Source organism: Esox lucius, chromosome 17 (assembly GCF_011004845.1).
Source record: "Esox lucius isolate fEsoLuc1 chromosome 17, fEsoLuc1.pri, whole genome shotgun sequence".
NCBI classification, from domain to species: domain Eukaryota; kingdom Metazoa; phylum Chordata; class Actinopteri; order Esociformes; family Esocidae; genus Esox; species Esox lucius.
In genome coordinates, this window is record NC_047585.1 from 36527787 (window position 1) to 36551941 (window position 24155).

Below are 24155 nucleotides of genomic sequence, written 5' to 3' on the forward strand. Positions count from 1 at the left end.
TTAAATATGGAGGTTCTGTCAATAGTACAGATAGTGGTAGAAATCATCACTTTAGCCTTCTGAACACAAGTCAGAAACTACGCAAGTCAGAAAACATCTTAAACATCTCAGAGAAATCATGTATTTACACATTCGTAGTGCTAGTGACACAAAATAATTTTGGTTTGTGGGACAGAATCCTGCCCCTAAATCAGCTCCTGTTTGTGATGTTGGAAACATGTTTTTGGTACCACGTCTGAAAGTCCTTGTGTAGAAGAGGATTCTGATGCACCGACAACTGATTCAACTTTACATCGTCCTCAGTTTCAGCTCAGTTGATGACCTCATAAAACAATCAAATATATATGCGTGCATTAAGTCTCTGGGAAATACTGAAAGAAAGAGAGTTTTAGCTGGTGGGAGGAAAATAGCTTTAATTGTCACTTGGCAACTCAGAGAAGAGAGACTCAGCATTTAGTCACGCATGTGTCACCCTTAAGAAAGCTTGGGAGCATCTCTCAAAATCACTCAAAGGCCACTCAAAAGACTGAGGCGAGGGAACTGTGTAATCTGGGAACATAACACGCAGGAAAGGAAACCCCAGAAAGGTTGTGTCTACTCAGTCTTGGCAAGGTAACAGTAGGATTTCACATGGTAGACATGAGAGGGGACATATGTATGTGGTTGCCCCAGTATGGTACATAAAATTCCTGGATAACATGAGAGTGGGATTTATTTTACCGAAACTATTTCTATTTCAGCAGATTAAGCAAGCCTCTACTGGGTGAGGGGCTTTAACGTGTTGAAAGTGAAGACAATTCTTGTGTGAGCAGACTGAAGGGAGGGAAAAGTTGAGCCCAGTGGGATTTTTTATGATTTTGTAACATTAGGAGCTTTTTGCCAACCTTGGTAGAATTTATGTTGTTACATCCAGGAAATAGCCCCTGTTTGTAGGTCTACTTACTGATATGTACGCGTTTACAAACAGTTCAAAACAGTTTCTCAGAAAGTAAAAAAACATTTGTGTAAATCTAAAAAAAAAAATATATATATCCTACAGGGACTTCAAAAACATTCAACAGTAAAGCCTCTCCCAGTCCAAACAAGTGGAGAGAACAATGACTCACTGTTTCACTTCGACAGAACATGAAGGTCTACGCCTTGCAAACCCTACCCAGTTCCTCCAAACAGACCAGAACAGGAAGTCATGGGACAAAAAGCACGTCCATCTGTCTTTGTCTGCCGTCATAGCAGTTCCGTGACACGGCGACAGTGGCCCCAAGCTAAAAGCCACCCCCGCTGCGTCCCTACACAGAGACAGTGGCCCCAAGCTAAAAACCACCCCCGCTGCGTCCCTACACAGAGACAGTGGCCCCAAGCTAAAAGCCCCCCCCCCCGCTGCGTCCCTACACAGAGACAGTGGCCCCAAGCTAAAAGCCACCCCCGCTGCGTCCCTACACAGAGACAGTGGCCCCAAGCTAAAAGCCACCCCCGCTGCGTCCCTACACAGAGACATTGGCCCCAAGCTAAAAGCCCCCCCCCGCTGCGTCCCTACACAGAGACAGTGGCCCCAAGCTAAAAGCCACCCCCGCTGCGTCCCTACACAGAGACAGTGGCCCCAAGCTAAAAGCCACCCCCGCTGCATCCCTACACAGAGACAGTGGCCCCAAGCTAAAAGCCCCCCCCCCCCGCTGCGTCCCTACACAGAGACAGTGGCCCCAAGCTAAAAGCCACCCCCGCTGCGTCCCTACACAGAGACAGTGGCCCCAAGCTAAAAGCCCCCCCCGCTGCGTCCCTACACAGAGACAGTGGCCCCAAGCTAAAAGCCCCCCCCCCCCCCGCTGCGTCCCTACACAGAGACAGTGGCCCCAAGCTAAAAGCCCCCCCCGCTGCGTCCCTACACAGTGGCCCCAAGCTAAAAGCCCCCCCCGCTGCGTCCCTACACAGAGACAGTGGCCCCAAGCTAAAAGCCCCCCCCCCCCCCCCCCCCCGCTGCGTCCCTACACAGAGACAGTGGCGGCGTCAGCCGAGGGTGGGGTCAGGGTGACCAGGGTGGAATTGTCAGGCGGGGCCTGTCCCTGTGGCGACACCTTCGCTGGCCGGTGCTCCTTGTTCTGGGCACAGCTACGGGCACAGAGCTGACAGGAGGCACAGGCCGAGTTGCAGCAGGGTAGGAAGCGGCACACGCTGACCCTCCAGAGGAACCAGCCGGGAGACCAGCAACACCAGCACAGGAGGACCACGGCCGCTAACACACCTAGGGCAATGTAGAGCGCCAGCAGGGACAGGGAGGGAGGAGAGTCTGGGGGAGAGTGGAAAGATGAGAGTAGAGTGAAGTTACCAGTGAAAGGAAGCAAAGGCTTCCTCGCAGTTTTCAAGGACCTTCTGGTCGTCCTTCAGTTTAGGCAGGGGAAAAAGGACAATTTGCACACGTCCTGTTAACAAATGACTGGTCATTTCCACAGCCAATTCCCATTCTAACAGCCAGTTGAATTGGAAAGAATAAAATAATGGTTTTGGTCTTGGCTGGATGAACGGTGGCTTGGCACAGACAAAAAAGCAAACTAAAGCTAATGAGCCAGAATCTATTTGCTGCAGTGTCATTTGAAAAGCAACAATGGTGACTGGGCATTCAAAGGGGTCATAGAATCATCCCCATTTATTGGTTTACAACTGTTAAGGTAGAAATGAAGAGCAATGGGGAGCCCAGTTAGTTGTAAGACCCCTGTCACAGATGCATTTCCATTGGAATTAGGTTTGTATAGATAGTGACTGAATAGAGTTACAGATACAATATCCTGCCCCGGACTAATGTCTCATGGCTTAATAGGGGTCCTTTCAAAATAAAAGATGGGGTGAAATAACTAAAGTACAGATCATGGGTTGAGCTACTAATTCTATTAATAACATTTTACTGAACCAGGGAATTCAGTGGAACATTATGGATTTATAATAACAACATTCATGTTGGTAAAGAGAATAAAAATATTTATATTTATATAAGAAAAAAAATATTTATCCCCCTTGTCAGATCAGTGACTAAACCATCAAACTTAAGAAACCAGAAATAACCCTTTAAGTATATCATTTTGTTTGTCATGTCACTGAGACAGTGCCTAGCTTGTGTTTGAAAAGAAAATGGCATACAAGTATTTAGGTTATTTAGCTGGCTAAACAGAAGAGAGCCTCATAATGTTCTTTGGAATGACCAGAACAAATGAGCCAGTTAGATGTCACGCTCAGTGGCACCCCCTCGACAAGGAGTGTCATTCATACTATTTTCAGTATATTCCTCAGTTCACACTTACCTGTCACTAATTCGTGACTGGGTTCACCATCCAGATTTCCACAGTTCCTATAGGTTGACATGGCCAAAGTGGGCAGGTTTAAGACTGGGGCAGTGTAGGTCACTGCTGGGGGAGGGGCTTGGGCAAGGGCCGGCTGACCTGATGAGGTGAGGACACAGGTGTTATTTCCCTCTGGGGAAAAAAGCTTTACATGTTAGGAGAGGCATAGAATTAAACATTTGGCTGGCTTAGAAAGGTGTATCAACCTTCAAATAACTCACATTGTCTCCAAACATAATGTGGAAATTGACTAAAGTGTTTATTTCTCTGTACATATTATAGAACCCATTTCAGAATGAACAGAATCACTCTTATTACAGGGGGCCAATTGGTATTGGATAACTATTTTCCTTCAGAAAATAAATGTTCCTTTAGAAAATAAAACGTTATTTTGTGTTCAATCGGTTTTTCTTTATCTCTTATTACATTTTATATGACGATCTGAAGTCATTCTGTGTGACAAATATGCAATAATACAGGAAATCAGGATGGGCCAAACACTTTTTCACGGCACTGTACAACTGACAGAGTGCCACAGTGCAAAAAGAGGGCATGAAATTTTAACCAATCACTGTACATTTACAGCATAATATGGTTAAGTCATGCAACACAATGTAACCTTCTCCCTCATCAGAGCACATTCATTTTTGTCAATTGGACAAAACAATTACATAGCGCCAAACAGCATGTCATAACTGACTGAGCAAAGGAAAACTTTTTCTGGCTACGGACATCACAAGAAACTCACAGTGTAATCCTGAAGGAACTGTGAAGTGGTTGGGTAAAGGCTGCAAATGGAATCAAGAATAACTCTTTAAAGATCTTCCAAACAGGTCGCTGCACAGTTGTCTTACCTGATAGGTCCTTGCACCCTAAAGGCAGGTGATCCTCCAGGTCGCTTCCATCCCCACAGTTATCTATGCCCTTGTCATCACATACCAGACTAATGGGGATACACTTCCCATTCCGACATGAGAAGTAAGGCTCACCACTGCACGCTGATTGGTTAAAACCTGAAAACGGATAGAGACACGTTTTTATAGTGAACAAACTAAAGCTCATGACCATGCTGCAGGTGTGATGATGTGCTAGATTTCAAAATAATAATGAATAAAAACTGTGACTAATCAATATGTGGAAAATATCCACACATCACGTCTCAACTAACCTTGTCCCTTGGCAAATCTCATATAGGAATGAGAATGACATTGTACTTAGTGTGCTTATAGAATCCTATGGGAGTGGCAGGAGTACATAATTATTCATTGTTCTCATTTTTGTTATTGAATGTTTAGTTTACACCATTTTCTCCCCAATGTAATGGTATGCCATTTGTACAGCCTTTAAATGTGGCAGCAACTTACATGTGCTCAGGAGAGTCAAAGATTAGGATACACTTCATCCAAAACATTCCCAGCCCTGCTTCTTAACATATTGCTTTGAAGGTTTAGGGTTTAAGGTGGTCTGATAGATAAATGGTTGGTAGAAAAAGCTAATTTAGCTAACGCATCTGGGTCAGGAGTTTCTTGTTGTCTTTCTATTCATCAATGATTGCCTATTCATCAAGTTTAATGCGTTGGTCAACCAGAATAATATGGGGGCGAAGCGTATGGGAATTAAGTGGCTGGGAATTTTATTATTTCTCACCGAGTCGGAAGGAGGTGAAGTCCCCAACAAAGTCCACCCGGGGCTGGGTACCTCGGGTCACCAGACGCAGGGTCAAGTAGTTCCCGGTGGACAAGACTGGGCGAGGTGGGCTCTTCCCACAAAGCGGGGGCCCAACAGGAGGTGAGTTTTTGTCCCGTCCGTCATAGAACTGAATGTATGACCCAGCATGACAAGGGTCCCCTGGCTCGACCACTGGAGTAGATGGCTCCAATCGGGGGCCCTGGGGGGACTCTGGCAACAGGGGAGGAGGACTTTGAGGTGCTAAACGAAGGAGGCTGTAAACCAGGAAGAAGCGGAAGTGGAACTGGACCTTCAGGAGGAGAGGAGGAAGAGGGACATGTTTAGGTGATGGGACGTTGCACTGAAGATATATAAAGGAAGAAAAATACAATACACAAGTTTAATATGAGTAAAATATAAAATGAATATATGTAAAATATACAAATAAATATAGCTAAAATATATACTGTACAAAAAGATTAGTACAATATTAAAATGAAAACAAGTAAAATAGAGTAAGATAAGTAAAATGTGTACATTTATATAAAGTAAAAGTAAAATATGTCAAGGAAGACAAGTACCAAACAGTTAAGTGATGACTGTGGTCATCCCTAAGTTTTTTAGTTATGAAAGGAGTCCAGGTGGAAGTGTTCTATTGCACATCTCTATCCAACCCTTCAAGAGTTAGGGGTCAGTGTGAGAACCTGGTCATGAGGTCACGTCCAAGATCATTCGCACCCCTGATAAAGATGAGCAAAAAAGGCTGTGGTGGGCACCTTGTCCTTGGGGGAGGCGGCTTGCATTGTGAGGTGGCAGTCCGTTCCCATGGTGACAAAGTAGTACTTCTTGGACTCCGGGTGTGAGTTGACGATCATCCCATCACCCCGGATGTTCTGGCCACAGAAGTCCACCACGTTGACTGAAGGAAAACAAACACATGTACCGTGTCAGTATAACACGAATGACCACACAAGGATGTCAGGATGTGAAACAAACAATCTTCTAGCTCAGCTTTTCCACAGTTCCCGTGAGTCACTGACTTTTATCTCGTCATGAACCGAGTAATTCCACCCGAGACGAACTGAAAACACGACAGAGCCAGTCTACTGCCCAGGGCACATCTCCTAAAGCCATGTAAAAGTCCGGACCTCTTGACTGTAGGGGTGACACACTGAGATACAGGCACACCTCAAGGAGGGTCGGAGGTTGGGGCAAGCTGCTGCTGCTCCAGCACCACACACACTCTAGGCAATGAGCCAGATAATGGGAAGATTTACAACCCCTTCCTGGGTTTATTAGCTCTGTTACCCCTGGCAACAACTGGATCCTCCTTTGCTGACCTCCCGGAATGTCCTGGGGAAGGGGACTGCAGATTTTCTTTTATGTCTTACCGAGATTAGGGATAACACAAGGTGGCAAGGGCAAAGCATGACACACACACATCCAGTGCCGGCTCTAACCTTTTGGGGACCCTAAGCAAAATTGAATTTGGGGACCCCTCTTCCTTATCAGTCAAAGGCTCCCTAGAAGTCGGAGGCCCTCTAGTGGTCAGGGGCCCTAAGTGACCCTGTTGCTTATGCCTGGAGACGGCCCTGCACACATCCACTTATATGAACGTCACACAGGAGTATGAGGTGCTGCGGAAAAGGGCAGCTAGCCCCACGGTACATCCATGAGTTATTCTAACGTCAATGATTCACTGGAAGCTAACATTTATATATTTGAGCATTTACGCTGAACATAAAAGATTACATTAATGTATCTTAAATTCATTGCGTGAAGTGCTAGGGACAATATTGAATTATCTACAACAATTAGGAAAATTGCGGAGTTTAAGTAGACACTGAAAAACGACAAACAATTGTCACATTTGAAAGGATAGAAAACCAATTACACATTATTTTGCAATTGTGAAATAATAGTCACAGGAGACATCAAATTCAAAAGATACATAAATTGTTCACTCAATAAATGTATAGGCTAATAAAATTATGTTTCCCAATTATAAACCTAACATAAAATATTATTATTACTGTTGGAGAGTACATCCTTCATTCAACTAACTATATTTTCTGTATTACCTGGTGGAAGTTGAACTAAATTAAAATCAAAGATAGCATTTACATTTTTGTTACAATGTAGTAATGCAGTTGACTGGCAACTTGAACTACATCCATTTCTTTTTTGCTAAGTAAAAAATAACGTAATGTAAAGAAAATCTGTTTTATTTTTCAGGATATGCCCTTCCTAATTCTCACATATAACACTGTGAGCATGTATAACAATTACTTATATCACAATTATGTGATTCCTAGATTAACTGTTTTAGCAATTTGCAGTTTATTAAGGCATTGAATATATAGCAAAAAAATATAATCTACTAGAAATACCATAGTGAAGATTTACTGTAGGCTCCACTGAACTACATCAGTCACTTCATTCAGGTAAAGTCCAAACCTTTAGTTTTGTGTAATTTGAGAAATAATTGGTAGAATGTAATTTCAGATTGTCTTTCCCAAAACGCAGTGTTCATCATAATACATTAAATTAAGAAACTGAGAGCAGTGGTCTTGTCTGCCTATACGTTGGATGTTATATTTTATGATTCATACGAAAACGATATGCTATTTCTGTGGAATACAAGTGGGGGGGGTAATAAAGAATGGCACATGACAAATGGCTATTCAGCAGCGGCAAAGAACCACAGTTTGTGCGTTTCGAGTAAACTGTGTTTCAGAAATTAGAATGCAAATAATTTTTTCACGAATAGAATATGCTCCATTATAGTCAGGTAAAAAGACAGCATTTTCGGAGACCAATGTCCCGAGGCGCAATAAGGGAGCCAAGCGCAACATAAATTACGCGCAGATCAGTGCGTCTCGCATCCTGTAGCAAATGGCTGAATGCAAAGGAATATATCTTTAGAAAATGACCTTCCATGTCCTTACCCGTCTCGATGGCATTTGTCTTAACTGTCATTATGCTAAGCAGAAAAAACACTTTTGAAAGGGTCTGAAGTTGATTCCCCTTATTGGCCATCTCCGTAGCCTACTCCCAAGCGCAAGATATGTTGTTGCACTCCGGTACCCACTCCCTCCGTCACTCAGGACTGGGTATCCCAAGCACTAAAGCGATTTGCGTGTTGCATGTGTTTCTCTGTAAAATCCTGTTCATCAAAATAAGTAAACATATTTCAAAATGCACTTTTTGGACGTTCGGTTGTTGTTTTCCAAGAGACGCGCGGTCTTCATATGAAGGACACACAAGGAATATTCCTTTATAATGTTTCTGACGACTTCAGGAGTACGGTTATTGGCCTGTTGGCTTTTGTTCTTTGTGGAGTCCATCTACGTGTCCAGAGATTTCCATGACAACGGTCCTAAGTAACACGATTTTTCCAAAGGAGGCGCGGATCCGTTGCCCCACTATCCGCCCCCATTCACCCACTACCCAGTGGCGCGCATTCAGTGGGATCGACGGGCTCGCCATCTGTCACGCAAGGGAGGTCAGTTATATCTCAACAAATTAAAACAGTCTAAGAAAATACTTTCAATTACGATGAAAGGGCAAAGCAATTCAGCGGTACGGCTGCCATGCGGACTGGCCCTAGAATGGACGGGCAGCGTTTAATAAGGGAGAGCGCTTATTGATAGATAGACTGCATAGCTATTGCTGTTTCGACTTTACATAAAACTAGACATCCCGTGTTGGGCTAAAGCATTACAGCAACATGTATGCAGTACTAGTTAAAGGCTTAATAATAGTTATTTGAACAAGAAGAAGAGTGATTGTGCTGCATCCGATGACCTGGTCTCCACAATCACCCAATCTCAACCCAGTTGAAAGGGTTTGGAATGAGTTGGACCATAGTGTGCATGGAAAGCAGCCAACAAGTGTTGTATAATTGGGAACTCCTTCAAGACTGTTGTAAAAGCATTGCAGGTGACTACCTCATGAAGCTGGTTGAGAGAATGCGAAAGTGTGCAAAGCTGCCATCACAGCTAAAAGTGGCTACTTTCAAGAATCTACAGTTTTAAATGTATTATCATCAGCTTAACATTGTTTTGGTTGCTACATGATTACATATGTGTTATTTTATAGTTTTGTATAGTTGTCTGCAGCTTATGCTGTGTTTACCAAACACATTCAATCATGGCCCCCTTTTATCATGTGAGAACAGGCCTAGTAGGACTCTTGAAGTGGTTGTGAAAGTTTAGAGACATCACTTCTCAACTTATTGCAACAACAATTATAAAGCTACTGTCAAAATTGTGCCCAATATACCTGTTACAAATTTCTCAGTTGTTTTAGGAAATAAAAAGCATATATTTTTACATAGCATTGTTTCTGCTGATTAATTAACTATCTTCAATGGATTAACTATGTTAAGTCACTATCAGAATGTTTACAGTGTGAAGACCACACACAACCCCTGGGGTCGACAAAATACAATATATTAATGTTGAGGACCAAATAAGTAGGTTCACCCTTTGCCTTCAGAACCGCTCCAGCCTGTCGGAAGGCTGTAATACAAGTCCTGGAATGTGTGTAGTGGGATATTGCCCCATTCTTCACGGAAAAATACATTTTTGCACTCCAGAACATCCCATACAGGTTCAGTGATGTTTACGTTTGGTGAGTGTGGACGCCATGGAAGTCCTAATATTCCTTGGCTGTTATATGACCATGCAGAGCAATCATCAAACCCAATAACTCCCACAAAATGGCTGCTCATACCATTACTGACCCCCCACACTATCTAACAGATATCTAATTATCAAACCCAATAACTCCCACAAAATGGCTGCTCATACCATTACTGATCCCCACACTATCTAACAAATATCTAATCATCAAACCCGATAACTCCCACAAAATGGCTACTTATACCATTACTGATCCCCACACTATCTAACAGATATCTCTTTATCAAACCCAATAACACCCACAAAATGAAGCAATTAAAAACATGAATAAAACACAAGTAACAAAATAGGCTTATGCAAAATGATTGATTAATCCGTAATTGCCATTTATTTTTCAACAATGTTTGGAAGCTATTAAAAACATGACTAAAACACAAATAACAAAATAGGCTTACGCATCATTAGATTTTGGGTTATGTTCAGATAAAAAGTTAGATTCTGGAAGATCGGGGGTTAATGGATTAATTGGAATTACTAAATATCTGACAGACCTCTAGCGTGTAATGTAGAGATGTAGCCAAATCGTATTGAAGTAGAAGCAATGGTTTAGAAACCCTTTCCAAAGGCACTGTATTTGTATGCAAATTCAATTTTTGGCCAGCAATGTAAACTCTAACATTGATTGATCCCGCTAAAGGTGTTCAATTGTTCATAGGTTTTTCTTATTTTTTCCCTCAATGCCTCTTAACATGAAATTAATCTAAAAGTAATTCAAAGTAATCAGTTTACATTACTGAGTTTGAGTAATCCAAAAATGACGTTACTGATTACAAATATGGACAGGTAACTTGTAACTGTAACGGATTATATTAAAAAAGTTAAACAAAGAAGTGCTAAATCTTGTTAACAATGCAATAACTCTTCATTGTGTTTAATATTTTTTTATGGTGTGTTAAAGGAAGACATTTACAAAAGGCATTTGCCGTAAACCACAATTATTAAAATAAACGTGTTGTACAAAATGTTGCCCATGGGTTGGCGAGAACGCATCTGATATCCCAGAATTCATTTCAAGATCTCAGGAAAAGCATACGGTATTGCGCAATAGCCAAGTACACCTGCATCTCAATCTAGGCAGGTGCGTTCTCTGTCCTTGCGTTCTGAGACCATACTCTCAAGGACGCTTGGCAAGAACGTTGTTCTGAAGGACACAAGTACGTTCTTAGCGTACTTGGAACTGATAAACGGCCTATTTCTAATGTACTGTCATTCCCGGATACAGACCTCGATGAATGTTTTACCCAATCATGGACGAATGCGCGTTTATTCCAGTTTAGGACGTGAATGCTGCGTACAACGCTGACAACAATTGTACGTCATACGTAATTAGTACTTGCGCCCCTCGCAAGTTTGAAACTGAGGAGGAAATATTTATTTCAAAACTGGTCAAGGGCGCTAAATCTAAAACATACTGTGAATAAAATATGAAAATATATGCAGCTGCACATTCAGAAGTCTGTGATACACGCACGAAAGGTTCGAATGTACAATATTTATAATTGTTTTTAATCCAATAGCGTTAGCAATACATCATGACTAGCTAGCTAGTTAGCTTGAGAGCTACCTAGCTACGCAGTTATTTGCAGTGGGAAATATACAAGCTAGTAGGTAGCATTATGATTTGTTGCTAGGAAGCTACCAGCATCAGCTGACCTGATTCTAGTGTTATTATTTATTTTTTAATGTCGTTTAGTAGATGTAATTCCATTCTAATGTTATTTAAACTCCTTGACTTCCATGCTTAATGTTGTATTACATTTGGGCGTTTTTCTACCGCCGACTAACCTTAGCTCACTAGCTATCTAAATGTAGCCAGCTGGCTATCTTATGACATTTAGTGTCTGCAGCTGATGTAACTAGGCCGCAACATCCTCGGCATCTCTTTGTCAGGCTACCTATTCTAGGCTCCGTTTTTCTTGCAGAATGGCTCCTCGCGTACACCTTGACAAAGCAGCCTGGCGCTGGGTCGAGTCGGTAAGACCGGAGGACATACAACGGGAACATATTGAGATAGCTTACCGAATCTGTGTACCGGCGTGCAAGAGGGGAGCATGCAGGTATATGTGACACATTAACTAAAATTCGCTAAAAATGTTTTCCATTTCCATTCTTACGATTTGTAATTTATGGAATTGCTATATTGTTCAACTGATATAATTTTGCCCGCACTGAGAGTGAATTATTTGACTCTGCAAACTGTTTGCTTTCGTCGGTTATTAGATTTTTTTCTTGTTGGTTCGTCAGTTGAATGTCATGTGCATCCTCTATATTTATGCATTTGAATTTAGCAGACGCTCTCATCTAGATCAGCTAAGCTCTAAGATATCCAAACACAGTTTTCCTTGCGTGGCAATTATGCAGTGATTTGGACCACCCAAGGATTGCTGAAGGAGAAAAAAAGTCTACATTCCTAATGTATAGTTGTTGTGTGTATAGGCACTCTTTCCAAATAACTCTTGGTGTTCATAACTTGTGAATTGTTAGCATTGCAGTCAAAATAAACATCCTATAAACTGTGAAGTCCACAAATGCAACCAAAAACACTCGTGAATGGCAGGAAAAATGATATTGCAGTCAACTCCAAAATGATTGGCACAAAGGAAGTGTTAAGCCAGCACAAACTATTGAAAAAAAGCACTGCAATCAATTTGACACTTTCAGAAATGTATAATTTTGGCTAATTCCCCAGAAACAATGAAGTACTATATATTCCACATGTTGGGAAATTAGAATTAATTATTTTGGAGGTGTCTGTACACTGAGATTTCACCTATGACAAGTAGTGTTATGACATTTACATTCTAATATGTAGATATTCATACAAAACCGCATACGCTTGTGAATGATCCTTTCCTGGTTTACATTCCAGAATAGTCTCAGCCTTTGTTTAAAATGTGAGTTAACGTTGTTCAGATGTTGATGATTCATCTGACTTTGCCAATCCAGGAGAAATTGTAAAGGGAATCCGAATTGTCTGGTCGGTATTGGAGAACATGCCTGGTTGGGAGAAATCGATGAAAACACCTTCCACAACATTGACGATCCGAACTCAGAGCGACGGGACAAGGTACTTTCAGATGAGCACACGGACTTCTTGTACGTCTCCTATTAGAAAATGTAAACGGTAGATACACTTGTATTCTCATGTCTGGACACGTGTGTCACTGCCGTGTCTGTATGTGGACCTGTCACTCAGCTCCTCGAATGGTGGACGAGCACTTTTTACTCTTTCAGCTTAGTGTCGATTGGGCCGGCTCAATGGAAAACCTAATTGGTTCTCCACGTGAAAATATTCATGCGTTTTTGAAACATTTTTATTTGCGTGTGACGTTCTGGTCTTGGCCGTTTTATTTTTACATTGAATGATGTCAACATTACAAAGCTTGACTTGACTCCCCCTTTTACAAACCTAATACACTGCGCAAAGACATTAAGGGGACACTTGGATCACACATCGGGTCTCGATGAACGGAATATATTAAATATCAAAATCTTTACCTTACGTTGTGCAATTCGTTGAGAACAAAATGACATTAAAGACCACAGTAGCATGTAGGTGTGATATGCTGAACACAAGGCAACAGTAACATGCATTAAAACAACTGACACATTCAGAAAAACACACAATAAAGGAGAAATATGACCACACATGCCACCAACTTGTCCATATCGCTCTCCCCCACCTCCAGAACACGTTTGTGGGTCTGACAAACCTGGGTGCCACGTGCTACGTGAACACCTTCCTGCAGGTGTGGTTCCACAACTTGGAGCTGCGCAGGACCCTGTACCTGTGCCAGAACGCCCGGGCAGAGGAGCACGACATGGACTCCGGTTGGTGAACTCCTCAGAATTGAGCCCCGATAGTCAGCTGAGGGGCTACCCGAGGTACACCCGTATTGAGAAGCTAAAACTCACTCTTCCCCTTTTCAGACTATGAGCCTCGTAGCATCTGTGAACACCTGCAGTACTTGTTTGCACTGCTGCAGAACAGCAACAGAAGGTACATTGACCCCTCGGGGCTGGTCAAGGCTCTGGGGTTGGATACCGGACAACAGCAGGTAGAGCGGCTGTCACCTTTCAGTGTGTGTACAGGGAAGTGTCTGTGTGCGCTCGCCAAATGTTGCCGTCCTCACTCATGTTGGTTTTACCTGTCCTTTCTTTCACTTTCAGGACGCCCAAGAGTTCTCCAAGCTCTTCCTCTCATTACTGGAGGACACTTTGTCCAAACAGAAGAACCCAAATTTGCAGAATGTGATTCAGCAGCAGTTCTGTGGGCAGATGTCTTACGTCACTGTGTAAGCCAGCGCTGTAATCATCCATCAACTTCAATGAGGCTTAACTGATGTTTTTACAGCCCCGTCTTACTTTTATTTGTTCAAATCTGGAATCTTCAGGTTGCCACGAGAGATGTCCTTGTACTTTTTTGCTTAATTGGTGGGTTTTATAAAGTCAAGTGCCTGACTGTCTAGTGCTTAGATATCAGTGTTGGTGCCAGACAGAATTTAAAAGCATTTTTTTTTTACATTACAAAAGCAGATGAAATAGGAGCACAGCTTAACTGGATGGTCCGTGTCAGGCCAGATACAGACAAATTTTTTTTTAACTAGAGATTCTAGCTTTGTGGCTTCAAAGGTTAAGCTTTTATTCGCGCCACGCTTTTTCCATTTTAAGATCAGGCTAGTTCAAGGGACATTGCGCTTGATTGCTACACAACACAACACCCTTTAAGCAATGACACAAGTGCAGAGTTGTTATTGTAGTACACTTAACCTGACCCTTAGCCTCTGACCCCTTGACCTTTGACTCTGTTTTGTTCTTCTAAACAGGTGTAACCAGTGTGGCCGCGCTTCCCCCTTGCCCTCAAGATTCTACGAACTGGAGCTCAACATCCAGGGCCACAAGAACCTTACAGAATGTGTCACAGAGTTCCTCAAGGTAACTGTGCGTTATAACAATGCAGCTTTTATGGTGCTTACAGAATGTGTCACAGAGTTCCTCAAGGTAACTGTGCGTTATAACAATGCACCTTTTATGGTGCACTGTCAAATCACACTCTGGTGACTCGTGGTGATAAGGTTGGGCACGTGGCAAACTTAATCGGGGGATGTGAATTTGGGGAATGAGTTACTAGCTAAAGGCTCGCTGTGTGAGCACACACTGTGATATGAATCAGACTGGGGTGACGACGAGCTCTGAGAAAGTACAGTATGTTTCGGTCTTTGACTGTCCGGCACCTGCTTTGGAGTTGCCAGGATGAGACCCATAATCTAGAGTTGGATATTACAAGAATTGGGTGGGGAGAAAGTAAACTTACTATTGGGACCAACTGCCACCATTCACTCCCTGACGTTCCAATTGTGGAATCCCAACTCTTATTGAACAGTCGGGAAAAGAGTATTTTAATCTCTCCTGACCTTATGATGTTTAACCTAGAATTGTTATATCATTTAGTTCTTTAGTTTAATAATTCAATATGACACTAGAATGCCATAAGAGTAACGGTTCTTAAGTGAAGGTTGTTGGTTCTAATGCCACAGGCTGTGACAGTTTTTCAGGTCAATTTTTTGTTTGGCTCACCTCAGTGTTGAACCTGTGTTCCGTCCCCCAGGATGAGAAGCTGGACGGAGACAACCGCTACTTCTGTGAGAGCTGTCAGAGCAAACAGAACGCCACGCGTCGCATTAAACTGCACAGCCTACCGCGCACGCTCAACCTGCAGCTCATGCGATTCGTCTTTGACAGGTCAGTTAGTCTGCTGTCTTGGACTTACCCGCCTGTGGGAGTCGATCATCACCTGGGTCAGTGCTACAACTAACTCCGTGGTTTGACTGAACGCGGTTCATTCTCCCTTCTCCAGACAAACGGGTCACAAGAAGAAGCTCAACACCTTCATCAGTTTCCCCGAGCAACTGAACATGGGCCCATTTCTAGAGGGAAAAGGTATTGGCCGGCCTTGCTGCAGTCAGGCACATGATCCACATTCTATCCGTGTGACCGGACAGTTAACGACAAAGGTGTATGTTATGACTGACATTCTGTGGGAATGTTTTGGACAGTGGCTTTACGAAAGTGTGCCCCTTTTACTGTGTTTTGACATCGGTACACAACTGTGCCGTGAGAAGTTGTTAAGTCTACATGTGTGTGTTTGTTTTGGGCCTCTCTGGGTGGCTTCTCCAGAAGACGAGCCGTGTGTGTATGAGCTGAGTGCCGTCCTCATCCACCGCGGTGTCAGCGCCTACTCCGGTCACTACATCGCCCACGTGCGAGACGCCCGGACCAGTGACTGGTACAAGTTCAACGACGAGGAGATTGAGAAGATGGAGGGAAAGAAGTTGCAGCTGGGCATCGAGGAGGACATTGGTGAGCTCCACTGTGTGCCTGCTCCTCCCTGTCTTAGTCCACTTCTACCCCCATCAGCCCTCCTTAGCGCTCCCTGTCTCAGTTCACTTCTACCCCCATCAGCCCTCTTTAGCGCTCCTTGTCTTAGTCCACTTCTACCCCCATCAGCCCTCCCTGTCTTAGTCCACTTCTACCCCCATCAGCCCTCTTTAGCGCTCCTTGTCTTAGTCCACTTCTACCCCCATCAGCCCTCCCTGTCTTAGTCCACTTCTACCCCCATCAGCCCTCCTTAGCGCTCCCTGTCTCAGTTCACTTCTACCCCCATCAGCCCTCTTTAGCCCTCCTTGTCTTAGTCCACTTCTACCCCCATCAGCCCTCTTCAGCCCTCCCTGTCTTAGTACACTTCTACCCCCCCCCCCCCCATCAGCCCTCTTCAGTCCACTCCTGATGTTTAGTCAGAAGAGTAGAGACAGTCAAGGTCTACAGAGGTCAGAAATGGGTGTTTACCCTCCCACCCCACCATGCAGCGTGCCTCGTCTCACCCCTGTTCTCCCCCTCCAGCCGAGACCGTCAAGTCCCAAACCCGTAAGCCCAAGTGCAGCAAAGGGTACCACTGCTCCAGAAACGCCTACATGCTGGTTTACAAGTGCCAGAGAGACGAGGACGCCGACCCCATGGACACCAACGTTGAGGTCCCAGGTATGGATGTGACAACGTTACTGGGCCCACTGGTTCTATCACGCAGGAACCTCCTGGGTTACGACATCAGAACTGGACTAGCTTGATGAATAATATGAACAAGCAGTAGCGTGTGTCACTTAACGTAACAATTGCGGAGCTATTCTGTGTTCCCTGTGTCTGTAATATCGCCTTATGCGCACGGCGCAACGGCTGAAACGTGGGTAGAATGTCGGTTGCGCGAACATTGACCCCAGCAACAGGGGAGCGGTGATGTCAGCGAGAGCTCTCTCTCCCTGTGCCAGGCTTTCTGGAGCGGCTGGTGGAGCGGGACAACCGGAAGTTCGAGGAGTGGTGCCTGGAGATGGCGGACATGCGAAAGCAGAGCGTCGACAAGGGCAAGGCCAAGCACGAGGAGGTGAAGGAACTGTACGAGCTTTTACCCGCGGATGACGTCGGTAAAAACACCCCCTTACCCGAGACTATCACAATATCACAATATGGAAAGTGACTAAATGTTCATGCTACTGTTCCTGTGTGTTTAAGCAGTAAGACATGAGGGGTGGGGTTTATGGTGGGTTGTTTTTAAAGCGTGACGCCGGGCTGAGTGCTGGTGTACGGCCCTTAGCTGTGGGATATTGGCCATACACCACCAACCCCACAGATGTGTTTATGGTATTGTAAACGGGTTACCAACGTAATGGAAGTCGTGTAAAGCAATTTTTTTTTCATGCCTCTGGTAAACCTTCATATATGCCACAGCTTTTAGACAAACAGCATTCAGGGCTCCTACTGGCCAGTTTATAAATGTATTAGAACAGATCCCTGAAGTACTATTCAGGTACACTGACAGGGACTTTGCTGGTTTGTAAAGAAAACCAGGCACACACGTCTCGGATGTGATTTACAATAAAAGTTACACAAGTAATAATTTGTTTTCACACAGCGCAATGACGATGTCCATCTTCCAGCATTGATTTCCCAGTGGAGAGTTTCATGTTGCTGCGTTTATTTCGTCCAGGCCAGCAGTATGAATTTGTGCCCCTGGAGTGGCTGAAAAAATGGCTGGACGACTCAACAGTCACCAAAGAAATCGACAACAGCAACTTCTTGTGCTCTCATGGTAAATTGCACCCCGACAAGGTGGGGGAGGCCAAGAGGATCTCCCTGAGAGCAGCAGAGATCCTCTTTGAGAGATATGGGGGAGGACCCAGACTAGACGGTAAGAGCCTGTTTCTGACCTGCGTGGAGAGTCTCACTTGGAGTGGCTTTGACCTCTGATCTCGTTGCGTGACCCCGTGTGTCCAGGGTCGGCTCTTTGCGAGGAGTGTGTGGGCCAGAGATGCAGAGTCCTGCGCCTAAAGAACCAGCTGGCCGAGGACTACAAGGAAGTGACCAACCTTATCAAGGGCCCGCCCAAAAGGTAACCGCTAGCTCGCACGGAGACGAGCCAACGTTCCCTGTGCAGCAGGTCAAAGTAAATCTGACCTTGTAAATGGATTGGACGCTTTTATTTTTGAAACCGGTGTGTGCTTCAGCTAGCAGTTGTGTTAGATGCATCGTCCTGTCCAACAGTGAGTCAGGCTTTTGGGTGGGCAAGTCATCCCTGCGGAGCTGGAGACAGCTGGCCTTGGAGCAGCTGGAGGAGGACGAGGAGGAGACCAAACACAGTAATGGAAAAACCAACGGAGAGGGACCAGAAATCTCTGCTACTAAAGGTACCCCAGCCAGAGTACATCTTGGAAAACTACCAGTTCTCCCAGTGAGTAATGGTAGAGGACTGCCGCCTTTGAGAGAGAATGTGCAGTGCCCTCGGAAAGTATTCAGGCTTTGGTTAGTTGTGCTGTTTTTTTTTTCTTCGATTGTAAATGAAGTGGGAGTGAAGAGGACTGAATACTTTTCCGGAGGCGCTGTATCTTTTCCGCTTGGAGGAGAGATCGAGGTGACATGATTGATTCTGGCTGTCTGTATGCCGCGGTATATTTGACTGTTGTGCTCTCATGCCAGAGTACGGCCCAGAGAACCAGGGCGGAGGCGAGGAGGAGATGAAGACCTTCAACGAGGACATCCTCTGTTGGCACGGTGGTCTGAGCATCCTGGAGAGCGAGCGGCGGCTGGTAACCGAGGAGGTGTGGTCCAAACTGAGGGTGTACTTTCCTAAAGCGCCTCAGTTCAACCAGTTACAGGAGCCCTGTCAGCAGTGCCTGGTAAGAAAGGAATGGATGAAGGGATGCAGTCACCATTGTCTCTGTCTCCTCAGTCCCTGTGGAGGAAAACAAACACATCACGGTCCTGTTATGGGTGTTGTATCCCTGTGCGTTTTGGTGTAGAGGCTAGAGCGTGAGGGGAAGGAGAACGAGGCTCTGAACAGGATGATGGCGTCAGAACAGAAGAGCTCCCTGATCAACCTGTTCCAAGAGAAGAACCGACCCACACTCACAAAGTGGCCAGAGGTAATATGTTATCCACACTGGTCACGGCTGGGGACCTGTGAGTAAACTGTATCCACACACTATTGGCTCAGCTGAATGTGCAGTATTTCCTGTGGATATTTTGACATACTTCTCTTTCCTTCTTTGTTTGGAACCCAATCTTTGTTTTAGGAGACAGACATTCTCTACATAGTTCCTCTGTTTTTTGTGGAAGAGTGGAGAAAGTTCATTAGGTAAGTCCCGCCCTGGTCGTACAGTTTGAGTGATGAAGCAATTATGAACAAACAAGTTAAATCAATATGTTCCCCCCCTGTCTCTGTGTGCAGGAGGCCCGCCAAAACCACACCAGTGTCTAGTGTTGGGAACAGTTTGCTCCTGTGTCCCCATGGGGGTTTCATGTTCACCTACGACTCCATGTTGAAGGGAGACGCCCAACAGTGAGTGACTCCACTGATGCTGTTGTTTTCACCCATTTCATTCAGCAGATTGTCATTCCTCCGGGTCTCATGTTGTGCACTGTTCCCTCTGCACAGTATAGCTCTTCTCTGGCCCAGCGAATGGGATGTCATCAGCAGACACTTCCTGGTTGATCAGCCAATCTCCATCTGCCGGATAAGTGAGGCCACACCCAACGGCTCCAGTGTGGAGTTCACCACCCAGCCTGGTGAGATGATGTCCCTGGGACTGTGGGACTGCTTTTGAGAGGGATCGTGTCTGATAGTGACCCTTTCTGTCGTTCTTCAAGGGGGGGGGCGGTCTGATTGTGACTTTGTTTCTGTCGTTCTTTAAGAGGGTCTGTCCCTGATAATGTTTGTGTATCCAGAACTGTGTAGGGAGTGCAGAGAAGGCTTCATTTTCCAGCAGCAGAGGGACATGAGGGAGTACGCACAAGCCACGGTCTATGTCCGCAAGGTCACGGATGACAAGAGGGTTGGTGTTTTTGTCTCTGTAGTAAATGTTTTTTTTATGTAAAAAGTCCTCATGAATCACTATTTCTCCAAAAGAAAACATTACCATGAATTTGATATTTCCTAGTGCTAGCATACCGGATTGACTCTTAACTAATACATCTGTTTTTGCATAGTGTACTAGTTCAAGGCTCTGACAACATTAGAGGTCTGGGAGCTCCGGAAAGGAACAGTTGTCTGTCTTCCTCTGTAGATAATGAAAGACGCAGGACCTGAGATGAATGTGAGTGGGTCGGACGCTGAAGACGAGAGGGAGGAGCCTGTTGCTAAGGTGGATGGAGAGCGAGACCCTGATTTCAGCCAGGTAGGACCTGAACCGCTCACTTCAGTTGTGCTGGAGGTACAGGGGCTCCCGTGCAGCTGTCACAGACACGAGGCTAAATCCACTAATCGGTGCCCGCTTGGGCCTGTCTGTTGCTGTAACTCTTTAAAAGTGACTCTACTAAATCTAAGGGTTTGTTAAACAAAAAACAACAGAAACAATTGTTGTGATGTGTGAGGCTGGGCAATTTTAGGATTTTAAGTCATATTTTGTGCGCATTCAGCTTTACATTTTAATTGCTGATGTCTGAGTATTTCACTTTAAAAGCATTGTGAAAAACCTTTTTCAAATCCTGGAAAGTGGTGCTTGGGAGGATGATCTCTTCGGCGCTTCATGGATTCATGACTCTCTGTGTCCAGTCAGAAGACAGGGCGAAGCGTCAGAAGCTGAGTGACGGCACTGTCGGCGTTGTTTCAAATCCCGCCCCCGTGGCCAGCGGAGGCAAGTCAGGGATCAGGAGGAGCACGAGGCACAGAAAGCTCAGAGGAGAGAAAGCACTCATCGTCTCAGCCAATCAAACGCTAAAGGAGCTCAAAATACAGGTGAAGCTTGGCCAGTGTTGCATTTGATGGATGCAATAAGACACAAGGGGGTGTGGTATATGGCCAATATGTCACGGTTAACAGATATTCGTTGGCACAATGCATTGAGGATTGGCTCGACCCAGCACTTAGCCATCGCAAGTTGGCACCAAACCCCCCTAGATGCCCTCTAGCTGTAACCAACCAGTTACCAATGCAATTTAAACAGTAAAACGTGATGTGATTTCGTATCTGTGGCATACAGCCTTATAAACCATCCGCCAATCAGCATTCAGAGTTGTTTTATAATGACTAATGAATCAACCCTGCCTTTGCATCACACTGAATCTGAACGTTTCTGATCAATAACTGTGTGTTGTGATGGTTCTCTCCCAGATCATGCACGCCTTTTCCGTGGCCCCGTTTGATCAGAACCTGTCAATCGATGGACGGTGTTTAACGGACGACTCTGCCACCCTGGGCAGCCTAGGAGTCATCCCAGAAAGCGTCATCTGTCTGAAGGTCAGAACCACTCTGATCTGATCAGGCGTTTGCAACAGGCAGCCTGGCACACCAAATCAGCCAATGACTGATGTCATAAAAACACACAAACAAAAAAAAATCTTTGCCGGAGGTTATTTTGAATAAAGAAATGTGTTGCTGTATTTATGTATTATGTATTTGGCAATAACAATCTGAGTGTACTAGTGGTCTTTATAACCTTTCACTTATTTTGACAGACACACCCATTGTTGGACAGACCCATATCTAATATAAAGTTGTCCTGTGATTACTGGTGACAAGCAGCGGATGGTTGTTGAATCTTTTATTGTTTCTGTTTTAGGCTGATGAACCTATAGCAGATTATGCAGCGATGGATGATGTTTATCAAGGTATGCTTTTTTCTTCTCCCAACATATACACCCTGAGATAGATTTTTAAATCGAAAGATCAAATTTGCTCACAACAATTTGTTCTTGTTTCAGTGTGTATGCCTGAAGAAGGATTTAAAGGTAAGGGCATTTTCTGATCACCATCAAGCTATTTTTTGTGTGGATTGATCTTCAGTATGTTAGACTGTTGTGTTCTACTTGATTGATTGTCAATAAAACATCCTGTTTGGGTCCATGTAGGCACTGGGCTTCTTGGCCACTGAAGAGGACAGGAGAGTGGTTCCCATCCTCAGACTGAAGCTCGTTCAAATGCTTGAATTAGAACAAGTGCTTTAATTTTGTTTTTCTTATGTTGTTTTTAGGTTATTTTTCTATTTTAAACTGTGACTGTTGCAAACCTTTTGTTTATCTTTGTTTAAGAGTATCTACTGGCTTTTAATATTTTAAGATGTTTATGCATTCTCTGGGACTTTGATCATACTCTTTGCCTGGACTGTGAGTTGAAACAGGTCATGAGAGTTGGGTGGCATCTTTCAATGTGGAGACCAAGCTTCTGTAATGCTTCTAAGAGGATTGGTTCTGTCGTAGGAGATACCCTTTTTTTCTGTCCAATTGTAGGATAAAATGTTCCATGAATTTTTACAAGAGACTTTTTTTTTTTTCTCAGTGGAAGCTTGTGGTCTCACTGCAAATTGTCTACAAAATTGTCTATAAAGAATGCATGAGCAACTGATAAATATAAATAAAATTAACTATTTGGTGGTTTAACAATACCTCAACAACAAAGTTAACGGAAATACAAGATTATGTATATTTCTTTAAATAATGAAATAAACATAGCAGACTTAGATTAGGTTTGTGCTGCCATCAAACAAATGCAGGCCTTGGTGTGAACTATTTTCTGTTATTTCATATGGGCAATAAAGTTATTGTTTTCATTTAATTTGAATGAACAGATTTTCTCACAATGATTGTTTTGTATTCATTTGTGCATTATAGGAATACACTGGGGCAGTTTCCCCCACCATAAATGACAGACTGTTCACATGATCAATCAATCAAATTTCAACAGCAGTTGTCACAAAGTGCTTTTACAGAAACACCCGGCCTTAAACCCCAAGGAGCAAACAACAGTAGTGTTGAATTTCATTGGCTAGGAATAACTCCCTAAGAAGGCGGAAATTTAGGAAGAAACCTAGAGGGGACCCAGGCTCAGAGGGGTGACCAGTCCTCTTCTGGCTGTGCCGGGGGAGATATTAAGACTCCAATTGGAAAAATGTATAAATGCATGTGGGCTAAATCCAGAGTCTATTTAAATTTAGACTAGGTCAGAAGCATAACCAGATGGACAGGGACAGCAACGGGGCCCCCAAACCAGGTACTCTGCAGGTGTGGAGCAGGACCTCATGTCTTCCTAAAGTTTAAAACCGGAGGAGTCTGGGAGCATTCCTCATAAAAACAATGATTTATAGTAAAGAAGGAGAACTTAGTGGGGAAGGAGAACTGACCCAATCCCCCAGCACAATAGTATAGCAGCGTAAGACCTTGGGACTGAGACAGGGGGGTCCGGCGACACTGGCTCTAACCGGGGGAGGCCCCGGACAGGGCCCAACAGGCAGGAAATCAATCCACCCACATTGCCAAGCATCAACCAAAGGGACACCCACCAACCGCAACCATCCAGAATGAGGGCCGAGTATTGAACCATTTGAAATTGTTTTTCAACTTAAAGGTCCAGCCTTGAAAACCAATAATTTGGTTTAGAAGGAAAAAATAAGATAACTGCTTCTACCATTCAACGATACCAAACAGCAGGCTGAACGTCATTTCAACTATTATTGATTATGTGTGTGAGATCACTTCTTGAAAATGTTTGGTGCCATGTGGCTGTTTGCTTTGGGTGTTCTTATGACCTACTGGCTATTACATTTTGACTGACCGTAAATTAAGTGGGTTTGTAGAGCCAGTAATACATGAATCAATGTAATTAAGAAAAAGGGCATTTAAATTAAATGCTTATTTGTTGCGCTCCGTTATCTCTAAGCACGGATTCGGTGCCAATCTCCGGCTTCTGTAAGATAAAATTTGCCCAAAAAGTATATCTAAAATACTTCCACAGCCCCTCCCCTACCCCGCCGTTGAATCAAACTACTGCTTATACGTTTTCCTTACTTCATTGTGTAAAATTCTGTTTTTTACTTGGTTGTGTGGTTGTCCTACCTAAGTGTTTTAATTTTCCCACTTAAGTGTCTTAATTATATGGTGTATGTTTTATTGCGTCTATAAGAGCGTCTGATAAAAC

At 44.0% G+C, this 24155-nt stretch overlaps 2 protein-coding genes across 6 annotated transcripts; one reads left to right on the plus strand and one right to left on the minus strand.

The window, feature by feature from the left end:
* Window positions 1–1979: 1979 nt before the first annotated feature.
* Window positions 1980–8396, minus strand: ldlrad2 (low density lipoprotein receptor class A domain containing 2). The gene is made up of 6 exons (XM_010880992.5): window positions 7943–8396; window positions 5771–5913; window positions 4974–5304; window positions 4181–4339; window positions 3288–3425; window positions 1980–2281 (listed from the first exon to the last, which is right to left on the minus strand). The coding sequence occupies exons 1-6, from the start codon at window positions 8031–8033 to the stop codon at window positions 1980–1982; spliced, it is 1164 nt and encodes a 387-aa protein (XP_010879294.5). The 5' UTR covers window positions 8034–8396.
* A 2570-nt stretch (window positions 8397–10966) lies between these two features.
* usp48 (ubiquitin specific peptidase 48) lies at window positions 10967–22796 on the plus strand. Of its 5 annotated transcripts, XM_010880933.4 has the most exons (27): window positions 10982–11176; window positions 11623–11757; window positions 12647–12767; window positions 13390–13531; window positions 13631–13758; window positions 13871–13995; window positions 14527–14635; window positions 15309–15442; window positions 15558–15640; window positions 15878–16060; window positions 16601–16738; window positions 17023–17175; window positions 17739–17939; window positions 18026–18140; window positions 18293–18435; window positions 18725–18924; window positions 19048–19170; window positions 19321–19382; window positions 19476–19586; window positions 19683–19813; window positions 19973–20079; window positions 20311–20421; window positions 20799–20981; window positions 21357–21482; window positions 21805–21853; window positions 21947–21973; window positions 22094–22796. In XM_010880933.4, the coding sequence occupies exons 2-27, from the start codon at window positions 11624–11626 to the stop codon at window positions 22114–22116; spliced, it is 3162 nt and encodes a 1053-aa protein (XP_010879235.2). In that variant the 5' UTR covers window positions 10982–11176; window position 11623; the 3' UTR covers window positions 22117–22796. The 5 variants fall into 5 exon arrangements, 4 of the variants coding, with proteins under 4 accessions (XP_019911527.2, XP_019911526.2, XP_010879235.2 ...); XR_828483.3 differs by lacking the exons at window positions 20311–20421; window positions 20799–20981; window positions 21357–21482; ... (1 more) ...; window positions 21947–21973; window positions 22094–22796 and having other exon boundaries at window positions 10975–11176; window positions 19688–19813; XM_020055966.3 differs by lacking the exons at window positions 10982–11176; window positions 11623–11757; window positions 12647–12767; ... (2 more) ...; window positions 13871–13995; window positions 14527–14635 and adding an exon at window positions 14678–14701.
* The last annotated feature ends 1359 nt before the right edge of the window (window positions 22797–24155 follow it).

Coding starts and splice junctions, on each gene's coding strand:
- ldlrad2 (XM_010880992.5), bottom strand. CDS start 8,033: ATGGCCAATAAGGGGAATCAACTTCAGACCCTTTCAAAAGTGTTTTTT. Junction 5,914..7,942: donor GACAAATGCCATCGAGACGG/GTAAGGACATGG, acceptor GTTTTCCTTCAG/TCAACGTGGTGGACTTCTGT. Junction 4,340..4,973: donor CTTCACCTCCTTCCGACTCG/GTGAGAAATAAT, acceptor ATCCGTTTTCAG/GTTTTAACCAATCAGCGTGC.
- usp48 (XM_010880933.4), top strand. CDS start 11,624: ATGGCTCCTCGCGTACACCTTGACAAAGCAGCCTGGCGCTGGGTCGAG. Junction 13,759..13,870: donor TGGATACCGGACAACAGCAG/GTAGAGCGGCTG, acceptor TTTCACTTTCAG/GACGCCCAAGAGTTCTCCAA. Junction 20,982..21,356: donor TAAAGGAGCTCAAAATACAG/GTGAAGCTTGGC, acceptor GTTCTCTCCCAG/ATCATGCACGCCTTTTCCGT.